Raw genomic sequence first — 18,774 nt, 5'->3', positions numbered from 1 at the left:
TTATTTATTTATTTGAGAGAGAGAGAATGAGAGAGAGCACATGAGAGGGGGGAGGGTCAGAGGGCGAAGCCGACTTCCTGAGCCGAAGGCAGTGGCTTAACCAACTGAGCCACCCAGGGGCCCTAAAAAAAAAATTTTATTAGCCTACAAGTTCTGAGTTCCAAATGTTCTAGCTCATCTATGGCATTATTTAGGTAGGAATTCTAGGCAACAAATAATTATATTACATTATTTCACCATTGAGGAGTGGTACATATAGAGTGGAAATTTCTCATATTAGTTAATACGAAGAAAAATGAACTTTTATTTTATTTATTTTATTTTTTTAAAGATTTTATTTATTCATTTATTTGAGAGAGTGAGGGAGAGAGAGCACATGAGAGGGGGGAAGGTCAGAGGGAGAAGCAGATCCCCCCCCGCTGAGCAGGGAGCCCGATGCGGGACTCGATCCTGAGACTCCAGGATCATGACCTGAGCCAAAGGCAGTCGCTTAACCAACTGAGCCACCCAGGCACCCAAAAAATGAACTTTTAAAGGGAAGTAAAGCATTACATTTTCTCATTTTAGGGGGGTGCTTTGTTATCTGATAAAGTTACTGAGTCTCAATTTTGTTTTTTGTTTGTTTTAAAGATTTTATTTAGTTATTTGACAGAGAGAGGAAGGGAGCACAAGCAGGGGGAGCAGCAGAGGGAGAGGGAGAAGTAGACTCCCCGCTGAGCAGGGGAGCCCGATGTGGGACTCGATCCAGGGTTCTGGGATCATGACCTGAACCGAAGTTAGATGCTTAACCATCTGAGCCACCCAGGTGCCCGAGTCTCAATTTTGTACAGTTAAGATTAAAGCCTCCATAATATGGGAAAGCATGAACCAGAAAACATGGGATGTCGTCTCCAGTATTCCCAGAATTTCTGCACCAAACCCCAATTTGCTCACCACCACCACCATTACCCTCACTACCCCCACATGCATCTCACACGAGGCAATACAGAACTTACAAAGGGCTTAATACTAAGGTCCTCAGAAATAGGGAGATTTCCCAGGGCCCTCACAGCAATGGAGAAGCTCTCAGACTATGGAGACCCTCCCACTCCCAGGAGAGTCCCCCGGCCCGCCCTGTAGATGTGATGGACCATCTCTGGAGCTGAAGGAGAATTCTTAGTGAAGGCAAGAGCTCCATAATGTTGGATAGCAGGTGTCCCTCTGTGAGAGGGTAAGAAGTAACACCAGGCTTCTCAAACTAATTTCCACTGAAGGAGAGTTACTTGAACCACAGTTGAGGCCTACCTTCTTCCTATACATTTGGACCCCCCCCCCCCCCCCCGTCATCTTCCTCTTTCATTCCCACCTACCTGGATGGAAGGCTACTGTCTCCTTTCTCTTCACATCCCAGAGCTGCTTCTCTTGCTCCAAAAACATGATCAAGTCTGGCTTTGACACAATGAGACCTGTTTATGAGAAAAAAGGGATATGCGCATTGCTGGAGAATCTAACTTTCAATCATGATTGTGCTCAGTAGAGAAGAGAGGACATTATAGATTTCTAGAAGAGGATTTCCCTATTGCTGTTGCCCAACAGCCCCTTTATAACACAAAGGAGGCATTTCCGATGTTCACATCCTGACCTCCACTTCCAAGTACTACCCCTACAATAATAAAGAGTAGAAATAGGGAGTTTAAGATGTGAGCAGTATCATTTTATACGAGTCAATGTTTAGAATTGCCACTAATCTACAGAAGTGATGCTGTTACCCCCTTAAGTAAGGGGAAGCTAAGGCTGAAAAGGACACATCATGAAGATTTTTCTCTACATTTACAAACCCCTACTTATTTCCCTTTCTGCCTGGATCTGAATTCCAGTCATTCAAAGAGGAATGTTCCAAGAGACAGTCTTCAAAGGAAGGAACAAAACCCTGAGTGTGGTTTAGGAAATCCCGAAGGAGTCATCCTCACCCAGGAAGAGGAGGTGTCCATAGTTCTCTAACATCACATCCCTGTACAATTCCCGCTGAACGAGGTTCAGGCATCCCCACTCCTCCTGAGAGAATTCTATGGCCACATCCCTGAATGTCAGCAGTCCCTGCAATAAATACCACAGTCACCAAATGCCAGATTTGACCCAACCTGAAAAGAGAGAATTAGGAGAACTGGTTCTGACCTAAGTGGGGGACCTGAATATCCATTAAGAATTTAACACAGTATATCTGAAACTAAGTATGTACTATATGTTAGCTAATTGAATTTAAATTTAAAAAAAAGGAATATCAGACCAAAAAATTTTTTTTTAAGATTTTATTTATTTATTTGACAGAGAGAGACACAGCGAGAGAGGGAACACAGCAGGGGGAGTGGGAGAGAGAGAAGCAGGCTTCCCACCGAGCAAGGAGCCCGATGCGGGGTTCGATCCCAGGACCCTGGGATCATGACCTGAGCCGAAGGCAGACGCTTAACGACTGAGCCACCCAGGTGCCCCAGTATGTCTTTTTTTTTAAAAAGATTTTTTATTTACTTATTTGACAGAGAGAGACACAGCGAGAGAGGGAACACAAGCAGGGGGAGTGGGAGAGGGAGAAGCAGGCCTCCCGCTGAGCAGGGAGCCAGATGTGGGTCTCGACCCCAGGACCCTGGGATCATGACCTGAGACGAAGGCAAACGCTTAAGGACTGAGCCGCCCAGGCGCCCCCACAAGCCAGTATATCTAGTAAAGAGGAAGAATCCTTTATTCTCCAAAGCAAACTACAAGCAAGGTTTTATTGAGAAGAAATGGGAGTTTCCAGATTAAATGAGGTGATTTATGAGTATCTCTCAGTAAATCCCAAGGTACTTATTAATAATAAAGGAGAAAAAAATATTAAGCTTATAGTGGAGGGATCTGGCTGAGAGCACCTGAACCCAATGTACATAATGAGTCACATTGCTTCAGGTTCTTAATGTATCAGAATCAAAACTGTGATATTACTGGCTAGAAAAATCCAGGGAGGGCGCCTGAGTGGCTCAGTCAGTTAAACGTCTGCCTTTGGCTCAGGACTCGATCCCAGGGTCCTAGGATCAAGTCCTGCATCAGGCTCCCTGCTCAGCAGGTAATCTGCTTCTCCCTCCGCCTCCGCCCCTCCCCCCCTGCTCATTTTTTCTCTCTCTTGCACTCTCTCAAATAAATAAAATCCTAAAAAAAAGAAAGTAAAATCAAGGGAATCATAATCTATAAACATGAAAGACCTCAGTTTTTTTCAAACATCAAGCCACAAAGTGCCCATATTCTTGGTAATTTCTAGAGTGTATTTTAGTACTTACTCTTTCTTCAGACTTCCAGAAAGCAAATATCTGCTAAGTACTCTTCTTTTTCAGAACTTTCTGAGTTATCTTGGCCCAAGAATATCAATCTGTTTAAATGTATGTATTCTTTACCCTGTTCTACAGAGCTGATGTTTCGTCTACATGGAACCTACATGACACATTTTCACCTTCTTCACTGAAAGCCAAGCACCCGACCCCACCTACTATGAATCTTCCATACCAATGCATTCCCATGTTGGTCTCTCAAAGGGAATATTTTCAATAGTTGAAGGGCATTAACTCATGCCACACAGAAAGTCTGAATGGAGAAACGGCCCTGGGACATAGGGAAGAAATATTTCAAGAGCTGACCTTGACTGTCATAGGAAGAAAAGGGAGGGGAGGGAAGGTAGTTGAAAACAAACTCCCTAGGCAGAACGTCAGAAGAAAGAAATTAAAGGGTTCTAAATCATGGCATTTCAGGAAGACAAGCAGACACAGCCTCTGACTCAGGACAGGACATTTACCTGCGAACTTGACATTTTCTCCTCTTCCTCCTCCAACTCTGGGATGTGTTCTCAGGCGATATTATGTGGAAGAATCACGTCTGCAACTGAAGAATATGCCTTTAAAGGTGTCAGCACAGACCCTTCACCTGTTATCACCGCATCCCAGGCACAAGGTCCATGAAAGGTAGAAAGACCATCCTTTGTCCCAGCTAAGATTCAGGGTCAATGAGCTCCTACGTGGAGACCAACACATGAATTTCCCCTTCCCTGTCTTCACATGCCCACTCCCACCCCGCACAGACGCCCACAAAATCTGCAGCAGCATGAGGATTCTAGCTCCACTGACCTGCTCCTTCCAAACCCAACTAGAACAGACTTTATTACCTCCCCTTGAGCCAAAGTCTGCAGTCAATTCTCATAAGTGCACCTGGGAGCCCTCATGCTTAACCCTGGTCTCACAATCACCCGAGCACATAATTAAAGCGACATTGATGCTTCCACCCTGACCAACAGAGTCTCTGTCTGGGAGGGCACAGGTGATGGTAGTTAACTCATCAACCTTCCCAATAGGAAAGCAGATGGGAAACACTTAGCTAAGCATTTCTTCCAAAGCTTTGGGGATCCCTTGGGGGATCAGCACCCCACTATTAAGAAGTCATGATTCTGCAGGTTTGCAGTTGGGCGCACGAAATGGCATCTTTACTAAGTTCCCCGTTGGTGCTGATGCTGGTCCCCAAGGCCTGTTTTCAATAGCACTAAGCTAGGGACATCAGACACATTAAGCCTGAGACTGCTGACTGGTGTGAGGGTTTGGGGCAGAAACTTCTAGAAGGGTAGGATCCTTTGCAGGATTCTAGGGGCGGAGCTCCTGCTGGAATGGGCGTGGCCATGTTGTTGCATAGTGCACATGGGGGAGATGGGAGCGGGTAGGCTCACCTGGTGGCACCAGGGTTGGGTGAGGTATCGCTTCTCAGAATGCTTCCCAGAGCTACCATGTGTCCTCAGATCCCTGCCCCTCCCTCCCTCTCAGGGGTCGGTGGATGCACAGGGCAATCAGGTGTGATGGCCTGTGCGTAGGTGAGCGGAGCTTCCATCCCCAAGAGACCCAGAGGAAGCGTGAAGGTGTTGACATCACAGCTTTGAAAGTGAACCAAAAGGGAGGAAGATGGATTAACAGTTCGTGGTGGGAGCAGACAGAAACCTTTGAAAATGATGTCATTAACATATATATGATGATGGAGAAAGGCAGTCATGATCCCTGTTGGGTAATAAAGCAGATAACTGCATTAACAGATCAGAATATATTTTCTATGTTGCCTGGGCACCCACATGCATGTGTGTGCAGGTGTTTTATGAATTGTGATGTCAGTTTGTTCTCCCCCACACCCTTTCAGGTACTGACCATTTCTCACATCTTCAAAGTCCTTTAATTTTTTAAAAACCATGTCCATTTTTTGGAATGCCTAGGTGGCTCATTCCTTAAGCGACTGCCTTTAGCTCAGGTCATGATCCCAGGGTCCTAGGATCAAGTCCCGCATGGGGCTCCATGCTCAGCAGGGAGCCTGCTTCTCTCTCTGCCTGCCGCTCCTCTACTTGTGCTCTTAAATAGATAGATGATAGATAGATAGATCAAAATAAAAAGTGCTCATTATATCCGAGGCCATCCTGGTTTTCTCCAGTTATGTACTCAGTTTCATAATTTTTCACTTTACATTTAGGTCTGTATCCATTTTGACTTAATTTTTGTGAAGGGTATAAGGTCGATCTCTAGATGCATTTTTCTGCATGTGGATAGTCACTTCAGTACAATTTGTCCAGAAGACTACTTTCCTCCATTGTATTTGCTTCTTTGTTAAAGATTAGTTGACTGCATTCATGGGGGTCTATTTCTGAGCTCTTTATTCTGTGCCATTGATCTATTGGTCATTTTTTGTTGTTTTTATTTTAATTCCAGTTAGTTAACATACAGTGTTATATTAGTTTCAGGTGTACAATATAGTGATTCAACAATGCCGTACATTACCCCATGCTCATCTCAAGTGCACTTGAGATGCTGGTCTATTCTTTCACCAGTATAACATTGTGTTGATTACTCCAGCTTTATGATAAATCTTGAGGTCACATGGAGTCAGTCCTCCAGCTTTGTTCTTCTCTTTCCATACTGTATTGGCTATCCCAGGTCTTTTGTCTCCCCATATAAGCTTTAGAATCAACTTGTTAGTATCCACAAAATAACTTGCTGTGGGGAGGGGGGCACCTGGCTGGCTCAGTTGGAAGAGCATGGACACTTGATCTCAGAGTCATGAGTTCAAGCCCCACATTGGGTGTAGTCATTACTTAAGGAAAAAACTTTCTAGGATTTTGACTAGGATTGCACCAAATCTATAGATCAATTGGGAACAATTGATATCTTGAGAATACTGAATCTAACTTTTGGAGAACATGAATTATCCCTCCATTTACCATTTATTTAGTCCTTTGATTTTGTTCAAGTTTTATAGTGACAGAAAACAGATTCTTTTTTGCCAGAGCCTGGGGGTTGGGAAGAATGGGGAGTAATTCCTTAATGGGTATGGACTACTCTTTGGGGTGGGGTAGAAAAGTTGTGGAATTAGACTGTAGTGAGAGTTCCATAAAAACATGAATATACTTAATGTCACTTAATTACAAATTTGACAGTTTTAGAATAGGGACTTATGGTTTCCAGTTCCACATGTAAGCATCTTGAAAGTTGTTATTTCTTCCTAACAAAAGGTAAAAAACTGAACAGATTAAAAAATCAACAACTCTTCTTGGACCCATAAAGGAGGGGAAGACACAGGGCAAACTGCTGCCCCCAAGAATGGATTAACAATTCCGTATTTACATAATTTCTCTCTTTTCCCGTTTTACTAGAAGCAGCCAAGAGAAAACACTGTTCTTTTGACACTTTGCTGAGACATTCCCTCAGCCAAAGATCCAATTCCATTGCTCACAATGTCTACCCTGCACAAAACACCAGGACAGGAACACAATTCAGCCAAATGCTTTCCCACATTGTAACAGCAATCACCTTAAGGTGCCTGGGTGGCTCAGTTGGTTTAAGCATCTGCCTTCGGCTCAGGTCATGATTCCAGGGTCCTGGGATCGGCCCCACATCTGGCTCCCTGCTCAGCGGGGAGCCTACTTCTCCCTCTCCCACTGCCCCCACCTCCACCCCCGCTCGTACTCTCTCTCACTTGCTCTCTCTCTCTCTCTCTCAAATAAATAAATAATAAATAAATAAAACCTTTTAGAAATCAAAATCATAAAAAATAAATAAATAACAGCAATCACCTTTCCTCTGGCTTCCAGTAAAGCATTCCTCATTTCTGCCTGGGACCCCACCAGAATGGCCTTTACCATCCATATTTGTACAACACCCTCCTCAGGAGCACGGAGGTGTTCTCAAGAAGACTGAAGGTCTCTCTACAGCTCTTCTCTTTTCTTCTGAGCTCTCACCAGGATCGCCCTTAATGGTCCTTTTGTGGTGATGCAGGCTTTTTCTACCGTGCACTCCCCTTCCATCCTCTATCCATTATGCTGTTCCAGTGCCATGTCCACACTTTTACGTATGTTTCACAGGTGTACCCCCAGTTCTCATTACCAATTTTTGTCTTAGTCTATCTCAGCTGCTAAAACAGAATGCCAGAGACTGGGTAGTTTATAAACAACACATTTTTTTTTCCTCACAGGGGCAGAGACTGGGAAGTCTGAGACTGAGGCACCAGCAGATATCTGGTAAAAGCCCATTTTCTGGTTTATAGACAGAAATTTCTGGTTGTGTACTCAAATGATGGAGGGGCAAGGGAGCTTGCCTAGCCATTTTTATGAGGACATTATCCCTATTTATGAGGTCTCTGCCCTCATGACTTACTCATCTCCTGAAGGCCCCATCTCTTAATATTATCACCATGGGAGTTAGGTTTTAACATATAAAATTTGTTGGTACACAAATATTCAGACCATAGCAGGTACCAAACAGAAAACAGGTTTTTCCTTTACTGCTGGAAGGTTCGAGCATTGTAAATTTGCTTACAAGATGGCAGAGGAATAGGAGACCTCAGTTTTGTTTGGCCCCAGGAATTCAGCTATATATCTATCAAGTCATTCTGAATACCTGAGAACTCAACCAGAGATCTAAGAAAAGAATTGCTACAATTCTACAAATAGAAAAGCAACCACTGTCTGCAAGGTAGGAGGTGCAGAGAAGTGAATCCAAGGTGATATCGGAAGATAAAGGCCGGGGCGGCGGGGAGGCAGCCTCCATAAACCAGGATACCAGAAAGTGATAGTGCAGCAGACTGCAAAATCAGAATTTTTAGAAGTCAGCTCCGGTGAGGGACTTGCCTACCTGAAAGGCACTAGGTGGTGAAGCAGGGCAGAATCCCAGGTGGGAAACTATGGTCTCAGGATCCCTGGGGTCACAGAAAGAATGGGTGGTAGAGTTCCCAGGCATCAGAATAGGGAAGCTGGCTGCAATCAGGAAACCCAGGGGTGGGCTTTCAGCTTGGTGTTGCCATAAACTGCAAACCATGACATGGTCCGGCGACCACCCTTCGAGAAGTGGCCCAGCAAGCAGCACAACTGCTGGGATACCTCCCTCCCTCCCCCAGGAGGAGCAGCGCGGGGGCACGCAACAGGAGTCTGCAGAGTTTGGAGACTCAAAATGGGGTCGTGTGCCCAAGATAGAAATGCCTGGTCACAGGCTAGGAGAGCATGGAGTGCAGACAGAGACCAGGGAGAAAGGAGTGATTGACTACTTTTCCTTGAGGGCACACTGAGGAGTGGGGGTGCAAGCTTTTGGCACCGGGGCTGGAGATTGGGAAGACACCATTTTCATTCTTATCCTCTAAAGGGGTGCAGGAAGCCTTCAGGGGAAAAAAGCCACACAGAGCCATCCAGAGCTGCTTACTTAGCCTGGCACCCCCTGAGGGCAATGTAATTCCACCTGGGGCAAAGACACCTGAGAATCAGCCCAATGGGCCCCCCTCCCAGCAGAACAGCAAGAACATCCAGCTAAGACCAAGTTTACGGATCACACAGAGGTGCAAAACTCCAGCGCTAGGGGAAAATGGTATATAGAACTCATGGGGTTTTTCTCATAATTCTTTAGCCTTTCAACTTTTTTTCTCTTTTCAATTTCTTATTTTCTGAACTCTTTTTTTAAGTCTTTTTTACTTTTCATTTTTAGATTTACATTCTATTCTTTCATTGTATTTATTTTTGTATGTATATATGTTGTTCTTTCTTTACAATTTTGGGATGCAGTTTCTTCTAACAAACGGAACAAAATACACACAGAATCTAGTGTATTGCTCTATTCTCTTCACCAGTCTGATTATATTTTTTTAAAGTCTTTTTCAAATTTTCATTTTTACAGTTATATTCTAACCTTCAATGTATTTCATCTTATTTTTGTATATATATGTTTTGCTTTCTTTACAGTTTTGGGATGTAGTTTCTTCTAACAAACACACCAAAATACACCCAGGATATAGTGTATTGCTCTTCTCATCTGTTTCTATTCTTTTTTTTTTTTCTTTTACTTTTTAAGATTTTATTTATTTATTTGACAGGGGGAGAGAGAAAGAGTGCACAAGCAGGGGGAGCCAGAGAGGGAGATGTGGGGCTCGATCCTGGGAACCTGGGATCATGACCTGAGCCTAAGGCAGACACTTAACTGACTGAGCCACCCAGGTGCCCCTTTTTTTTGTCTTTTAATTTTTATTTTTACAATTACATTTTATCCTTTCACTGTATTTTACTTTTGTACATATGTAAGTTTTTCTTTCCTTATAATTTTGGGATCCAGTTTTCTAACAAACAGACCAAAATACAGGATCCAGTACACTGCTCTGTTCTGTTCACCTGTCTGATTATATTCATTTTATTTTATTTTATTTTATTTTTTTTTTTTTTAAGATTTTATTTATTTATTTGCGAGAGAGAGAATGAGAGACAGAGAGCATGAGAAGGAGGAGGGTCAGAAGGAGAAACAGACTCCCTGCCGAGCAGGGAGCCCGATGCGGGACTCGATCCCGGGACTCCAGGATCATGACCTGAGCCGAAGGCAGTCGCTTAACCAACTGAGCCACCCAGGCGCCCCATTTTATTTTTTATTATTATTATTTTTTTGGTTTCAGGTCTCTTCTGATTTTTTAGTGTATATTTCTCTGGGGTTATTGTTGCCATATAGGTATTCTGTTCTCTTGTTCATCTCTTTGGACAGAATGACAAGATGGGAAAACACCTCAAAAAAAGAACAAGAGGCAGTATTGACTGCCAGACACCCAATCAGTATGGACATAAGTAAGATGTTGGAACTAGAGTTCAGAATAATGATTATAAAGATACTAGCGGGGCTTGAAAAAAGCATAGAAGACATGTGAGAATCCCTTTCTGTAGAAATAAAAGAACTAAAATATAATCAAATCAAAATCAAAAAGGCTGTTAATGAGATGCAATTAAAAATGGAGGCTCTAACTGCTAGGATAAATGAGGCAGAAGAGAGAATTAGTGATATTGAAGGCAAAATAATGGAGAATAAAGAAGGTAAGAAAAAGAGAGAAACAAGTATTGGATCACAAGGGTAGGATTCAAGAGATAAGTGATACCATAAAGTGAAACAATATTAGAATAATTGGAATCCCAGAAGAAGAGGAAAGAGAGAGAAGGACAGAAGGTATATTGGAGCAAATTATAGCAGAGAACTTTCCTAATCAGGGGAAGGAAACAGGCATCCATGTCCAAGAAGCACAGAGAACCCTGCCCTTAAAATCAATAAAAACAGGGGCGCCTGGGTGGCTCAGTCGGTTAAGCGACTGCCTTTGGCTCAGGTCATGATCCTGGAGTCCCGGGATCGAGTCCCACATCGGGCTCCCTGCTCAGCAGGGAGTCTGCTTCTCCCTCTGACCCTCCTCCCTCTCATGCTCTCTGTCTCTCATTCTCTCTCTCTCAAATAAATAAATAAAATCTTTTTAAAAAAATCAATAAAAACAGGTCAACACCTCAACATATAATAGTGAAGCTCACAAATCTCAAAGAGGAAATCCTGAAAGCAGCTTGGGACAAGAGGTCCATAACCTACAAGGGTAGAAACTGGCAGCAGACTATCCACAGACACCTGGCAGGCCATAAAGGACTGGCATGATATATTCAGGGCACTAAATGAGAAAAATATGCAGTCAAGAATACTTTATCCAGCTAGAATGTCATTCAAAATAGGAGAGATAAAAACCTTCCAGGACAAACTAAAATAATTTGTGGTCACAAAACCAGCCCTACAAGAAATATTAAAAGGGATCCTTTAAGGAAGCAAAGAGAGAGCCCAAAAGTAACAGAGACCAGAAAGGAACAGAGGTAATATACAGAAACATTGACTTTACAGGTAATACAATGGCACTAAATTCATATCTTTCAATAGTTACTCTGAATGTAAATGGGCCAAATGCCCCCAATGAAAGGAAAAACAGTATCAGATTGGATAAAAAAGCAAGAACCATCGATATACTGTAGACAAGAGACTCATTTTAGACCCAAAGACACGTCCAGGTTGAAAGAGAGGGGGTGGAAAACCATTTATCGTGTAATGGACATCAAAAGAAAGCTGGGGTGGTAATCCTTTTGTTAGACAAATTAGATTTTAAACCAAAGACTATAATAAGAGATGGGGAAGGACGCTATATCCTACTTAAAGGGTCTATCCAACAAGAAAATCTAACAAGTATAAATATTTATGCCTCTAACTTGGGAGCAGTCAATTGTATAAAATAATTAATAACAAAATTAAAGAAACATTGATAACAATACAATAATAGTGGGGGACTTTAACATCCCACTCACAGCAATGGACAGATCATTTAAGCAGAAGATCAACAAGGAAACAAGGGCTTTGAATGACACACTGGACCAGTTGGACTTCACAGATACCTGGAGAGCATTTCATCCTAAAGCAATAGAACACACATTCTTCTCAAATGCACTTGGAACATTCTCCAAATAGATCACATACTATGTCACAAATCAGGTCTCAACTTGTACCAAAAGATTAGGATAATTCCCTGCATAGTTTTGGACAACAATGCTTTGAAACTTGAACTCAATTACAAGAGGAAATTGGGAAAGAACTCAAATACATGGAGGTTAAAGATCATCCTACTAAAGAATGAATTGGCCAACCAATTAAAGAATTTAAAAAATTCATGGGAACAAATGAAAATGAAAACACACCAGTTCAAAACTTTTGGGATGCAGTAAAGGCAGTCCTAAGAGGGAAGTACATAGCAGTATAAGCCTTTCTCAAAAAATTAGAAAAGTTTCAAATATACAAGCTAATATTACACCTAAAGGAGCTGGAGAAAGAACAGTAAATAAAGCTTAAACTAAGAAGGAAAAGAGAATTAATAAGGATTCAAGCAGAAATAAATTAAATAGAAACAAAAAGAACAGTAGAACAGATACACAAAACTAGAAGCTGGTTCTTTGAAAGAATTAATAAGATGGATAAACCCCTGACCAGACTTACCAAAAAGAAAAGAGAAAGGACTCAAATAAATAAAATCATGAATGAAAGAGATCACAACCAACACCAAAGAAATACAATTATAAGAACATATTATGAGCAACTATATGCCAACAAATTAGGCAATCTGGAAGAAATGGATGCATTCCTAGAAACTTATAAACTACCAGAACTGAAACAGGAAGAAATAGAAAACTTGAACAGACCCATAACCAGCAAGGAAATTGAAGCAATAATCAAAAATCTCCCAACAACAAGAGCCCAGGGACGGATGGCTTCCCAAGGGAATTCTTCCAAACATTTAAAGAATTAGTACCTGTTCTTCTGTTTTTTTGTGTTTTTTTTAAACAATAGAATGGAAGAACTTCCAAACTCTATGAGGCCAGCATTACCTTGATACCAAAACCAGACAAAGACCCTACCAAAAAGGAGAATTAAGACCAATATTCCTGATGAACATGGATGCAAAAATTCTCACCAAGATACTAGCCAATAGGATCCAACAGTACATTAAAAGGATTATTCACCACAACCAAGTGGGATTTATTCCTGGGCTGCAAATCAATCTGCAAATCAATGTAATACACCACATTAATAAAAGAAAGGACAAGAACCATATGATCCTCTCAATAGATGCAGAAAAAGCATTTGACAAAGTACAGCATCCTTTCTTGATTAAAACTCTTCACAGTGTAGGGATACAGGGAACATACCTCAATATCATAAAAGCCATATACGAAAAGCCCACAGTGAATATCATTCTCAATGAGGACTCAGTTTTTCCCCTAAGGTCAGGAACATGACAGCAATGTCCATTCTCACCACTGTTGTTCAACACAGTACTAGAAGTCCTAGCCTCAACAATCAGACAACAAAAAGAAATAAAAGGCATCCAAATTGGCAAAGAAGTCAAACTCTCTCCTGACAGATGACATGATACTCTATGTGGAAAACCCAAAAGACTCCACCCCCAAATTGCTAGAACTCATATAAAGAATTCAGCAAAGTGGCAGGATATAAAATCAATGCACAGAAATAAGTTGCATTTCTATACTCTAACAATGAGACAGAAGAAAGAGAAATTAAGGAGTTGATCCCATTTACAATTGCACCCAAAACCATAAAGTACCTAGGAATAAACCTAACCAAAGAGGCAAAAGATCTGTACTCTGAAAACTACAGAATAATCATGAAAGAAATTGAGGAAGACACAAAGAAATGGAAAAACTTTCCATGATCATGAATTGGAAGAACAAATATTATGAAAATGTCTATGCTATCTAGAGCAATCTACACATTCAATGCAATCCCTATCAAAATACCATCCACTTTTTTCATAGAGTTGGAACAAATAATCCTAAAATTTGTATGGAACCAGAAAAGACCCCAAATAGCCAGAGGAATGTTGAAAAAGAAAAGCAAAGCTGGTGGCATCACAATTCCGGACTTCAAGCTCTATTATAAAGCTGTCGTCATCAAGACAGTATGGTACTGGCACAGAAACAGACACATAGATCAATGGAACAGAATAGAGAGCTCAGAAATGGACCCTCAACTCTATGGTCAACTAATCTTCAACAAAGCAGGAAAGACTACCCAATGGAAAAAGGACAGTCTCTTCAATAATGGTGCTGGGAAAATGGGACAGCCACATATAGAAGAATGAAACTGAGCCATTCTCTTACACCATACACAAAAATAGCCTCAAAATGGATGAAAGACCTAAGTGTGAGACAGGAATCTATCAAATTCCTAGAGGAGAACACAGGCAGCAACCTCTTCGACCTCAGCTGCAGCAACTTCTTCCTAGAAACATCGCCAATGGCAAGGGAAACAAAGGCAAAAACGAACTTCATCAAGATAAAAAGCTTCTGCACAGCAAAGAAACAGTTGGCAAAACCAGAAGACTACCAACAGAATGGGAGATATTTGCAAATGTCTTATCAGATAAAGGGCTAGTATCTAAAATCTATAAAGAGGGGCGCCTGGGTGGCTCAGTCATTAAGCGTCTGCCTTCGGCTCAGGTCATGATCCCAGGGTCCTGGGATCGAGCCCCACATCGGGCTCCCTGCTCGGCGGGAAGCCTGCTTCTCCCTCACCCACTCCCCCTGCTTGTGTTCCTGCTCTCACTATCTCTGTCTCTGTCAAATAAATAAACAAATAAAATCTTTAAAAAAATAAAATAAAATAAAATCTATAAAGAACTTATCAAATTCAGCACCCAAAGCACAAATAATCCAACCAAGAAATGGTCAGAAGACAGAAACAGACATTTCTCCAAAGAAGACATACAAATGGCCAACAGACACAGGAAAAAATGCTCAACATCATTGGGCATCAGGGAAATACAAATCAAAACCACAATGAGATACCACTTCACACTGGTCAGAATGGCTAAAATTAACAAGTTATTGGTGAGGATGTGGAGAAAGGGGAACCCTCCTCCACTGTTGGTGGGAATGCAAGCTGGTGCAACCACTCTGGAAAACAGTATGGAGGTTCCTCAAAAAGTTGAAAATAGAGCTACCATATGATCCAGCAATTGCACTACTGGGTATTTACCCCAAAGATACAAAAGTAGGGATCCGAAAGGGTACGTGCACCCTGATGTTTATAGCAGCAATGTCCACAATAGCCAAACTGTGGAAAGAGCCCAGATGTCCATCGACAGATCAATGGATGAAGAAGATGTGGTATAGGGGCACCTGGGTGGCTCAGTTGGTTAAGCATCTGCCTTCAGCTCAGTTCATGATCCCAGGGTCCTGTGATCGAGCCCTGCATCAGGCTCCATGTTCAGCAAGAAGCCTCTCCCTCTCCCACTCCCCCTGCTTGTGCTCACTTTCTGTCAAATAACGAAATAAAATCTTTAAAAAATAAAAATAAAAAAAGAAGATGTGGTATATATATATATACAATGGAATACTACTCAGCCATCAGAAAAAAATATCTTGCAATTTGCCACAACCTCGATGGAACTAGGGGGTATTATGCTCAGCAAAATAAGCGAATCAGAGAAAGACAAGTATTATATGATCTCACTCTTGTGGAATTTAAGAAACAAAACAGAGGATCATAGGGGAACAGAGGGAAAAATAAAACAAGACAAAATCAAAGAGGGAGACAAATCATAAGAGACTTTTTTTTTAAAGATTTTATTTATTTATTTGACAGAGAGAGACACAGTGAGAGAGGGAACACAAGCAGGGGGAGAGGGAGAGGGAGAAGCAGGCTTCCCGCTGAGCAGGGAACCCGATGCGGGGCTCGATCCCAGGACCCTGGGACCATGACCTGAGCTGAAGGCAGACGCTTAACGACTGAGCCACCCAGGCGCCCCAAGAGACTCTTTCTTAATCATAGGAAACAAACTGAGGGTTGCTGGAGGGAAGAGGGTTGAGTGGATGTGGTTAACTGGGTGACAAACATTAAGGAGGGCACATGATATAATTAGTACTGGTTGTTATATGCAACTGATTAATCAGTGACCTCTACCTCTGAAACTAAAACACTATATGTTAATTGAATTTAAATTTTTTAAAATGCTATAGAAATCCTATATATAAACATTTATAAAGCTCCTATATGAGGGTGCCTGGGTGGCTCAGTCGGTTAAGCAGCTGCCTTCGGCTCAGGTCATGATCCCGGGGTCCTGGGATCGAGTCCCGCATTGGGCTCCCCGCTCTGCGGGGAGCCTGCTTCTCCCTCTCCCTCTGCCTACTTGTGTTCTCTCTCTATCTCTCTGTCAAATAAATAAATAAAATCTTAAAAAAAAAAAAAAGCTCCTATATGCATCGTACCAGTATTAAAATGTGATGTACCTTGTGTCTTTTACTAATTTTATTGCAGGCTTTGTATTGTACCCATTTGTGAATCCTATAAATGCTATGGCTTCATTAGACTGTTGTTAATTATGTAATTCCAATGTTTATTTTCAGACTGAATAAAACCAGACAATATAAACACCAAGGTACATCTGGTTATATTTTTAAAGAGCAATAAAAAAACAAAAATAAATAAATGTAGAGCATAAATATATCCATTACTATATGAAATAGAGGCATTGCTCCTGGTAAAGTAAAACTTTATTATATGCAATTAGATTTTTTCATGGATATGAATTATAAGAATTAAAGTGAAAAATGGAAAATAGGTTCTATATAATTTTAAACAGTGAAACAGTTAACATCAGAGTTGTGACATCAAGCCCCATGGCAGATCCATGCTGGGCATGGAGCCTGCTTAAGATTCTCTGTGCCCCTCCCCACCCCTCTCTCTCCATCTCTAAAACAACAACAACAAAACAGATTCTTTGGCTTTCCCCTCCAAACATGTATGCCTCCACTGTTGCAACTTTAATGGCGGCTTCATTGTCAACTTATCTCCCCACATTAGAGATGAGACTTGCATCCTGAACCCTCTTTCTTGCCAAAATGCCCACAAAGCATCTCCACATAATAGAGAAAAATCTCTTCTTCACAGATCTCAAATTCCATGAAAATTTACCCAAGACACCATGTATTTTTTAACCAACATTCACCTGATGTCTTAAAAATCAGCAAAAGCATACTTTTATCTTTTGATCCATTCCACTTCTAACTGGCCATTTCTCCATGAAAATATGTTAAATATGTCACGACATCATATTTCAAATGACTACCATCTCTCCACAGATGGAATTTAAGCCGCTCATGATGAGGCCCCCAAAAGCTCTACTCTCTAAACCTGAACTTACCCTTCAGCTCAACTGCACACTGTTCATTATGCCATGAAATGATTGTTTTTCCTGAATGACCATCTCACATGCTGTTTCACTTCACCTAACTTTCCCTACAATTCTATGCCTAGTTTATTTCTGTGAACATGTATTTTTTCACATTGACACTTACACTCTGAAAGACTTCTCTGTCATCCCTAGATTGTAGAACTCCTGCAAAATACTGCCTTGATTCTGAAGATCACCAACAGCATTAATAAAGTTTCATTTGCAGAGGTTTATTTACATGATGTTCACATATCTATAAGTATATCTGGGTATTGGGTTGGAACTGGAGACATCAGCATGAACTCATATTTAGCTATATAGATATACAGAGATACATACAGATGTAAAACATCTGTGTATGTATAACATACATTTCCTCCTTCTGTATGTGTAGAGGGCCAAGTGGAAATGATACTCCTATAGCAATCATCAAACCCAACACCCAGATCTTTATTTTATTTTATTTTTTTTAAGATTTTATTTATTTATTTGACAGAGAGAGACACAGCGAGAGAGGGAACACAAGCAGGGGGAGTGGGAGAGGGAGAAGCAGGCTTCCCGCTGAGCAGGGAGCCCAAAGTGGGGCTCCATCCCAGGAACCTGGAATCATGACCTGAGCTGAACGCAACTGCTTAACAACTGAGCCACCCAGGCACCCCCAGATCTTGATTTTAAATATCATTCTCTAAAAAAATTTCCTTTGAGAAATGGCTGATGCTAAGGCAAAGACAGGGAATATACAAGAAATGAAAGATCTTATAGGAGTGATAAATAAGTGCTCAGATCAAAAGTTTGAAGGCATATCGATGGGACAGCTAAGTCAACCTGAGAAAAGTTCTCCAGTGGCTAAGGTTGGAAAAATTTTTTTTTTAAGATTTTATTTATTTGACAGAGAGCGAGACAGTGAGAGAGGGAACACAAGCAGGGGGAGTGGGAGAGGGAGAAGCAGGCTTCCCGCCGAGCAGGGAGCCCGATGCGGGGCTCGATCCCAGGACCCTGGGATCATGACCTGAGCCGCAGGCAGACGCTTAACTGAATGAGCCACCCAGGCGCCCCATGTTGGAACAATTTTAACAACCAAAGAGCATAGTGTTGAATTAAACTCAAAGTATAAGTACACATAAGTCCATACCAATGTGAAAAAAATAATTAAAGAAATGAAGGAAGAGAGAAATATATTCCTTACAGAAGAATGTCAAATAATAAAGCTAAAAGTAGGAAAGCTAACTCACTTTATCCACTCATCCTCTCCTTGAATATGAAGCCGCACTTAGTGATTTTCCTTCCAAAGAAAAGAGTACAAAAAAAACAAAAACAAAACAAAACAAAAAAACTAATTTCACAGTGAAGAAACCTGGAAAATACTTTAAACAAGTGATTGAAGTGAATATCACCTTACCGGTAAGTCATGTCAATGATCAAATGCTCTGACATGGTAAGCTGTGGTATCCATCTCTAGAATACCTAAATCCTGTCTGCTCATGAGGAAAACAGAGCTTGAATCCAAGTTTTTGAGGGTTATTCTAAAAAGTGCCTTGCAGTATTTCTCCCACCCTGTCAAGTTCCTGAAAACCAAGGAGAGACTCAGAGAGTGTCTTAGAGGAGACAGGAGAGAGACAGTGACAAAATCTACTGTGGTATTCTGTATTGGATCATGGGAGAGCAAAAAGACCAACTGCACCAAGGTGATATCCA

General features: G+C 41.4%; 1 protein-coding gene across 1 annotated transcript in view; it reads right to left on the bottom strand.

Annotated features, from left to right (window-relative positions):
- Positions 1-1,335: 1,335 nt before the first annotated feature.
- LOC110573633 (putative protein ZNF720) overlaps positions 1,336-18,774 on the bottom strand; it is an 18,216-nt gene continuing 777 nt past the window's right edge. The window contains exons 2-3 of the mRNA XM_044911342.1: positions 1,950-2,076; positions 1,336-1,445 (exon numbers count right to left, since the gene is read on the bottom strand). Coding sequence (XP_044767277.1) covers positions 1,336-1,445; positions 1,950-2,076 — 237 coding nt within the window. The remainder of the gene's footprint in view (positions 1,446-1,949; positions 2,077-18,774) is intronic.

Source organism: Neomonachus schauinslandi, chromosome 16 (assembly GCF_002201575.2).
Source record: "Neomonachus schauinslandi chromosome 16, ASM220157v2, whole genome shotgun sequence".
Classification (NCBI taxonomy): Eukaryota; Metazoa; Chordata; class Mammalia; order Carnivora; family Phocidae; genus Neomonachus; species Neomonachus schauinslandi.
Note: the sequence above shows the minus strand (reverse complement) of the source record. Positions and strands in the feature narration are given on the sequence as shown.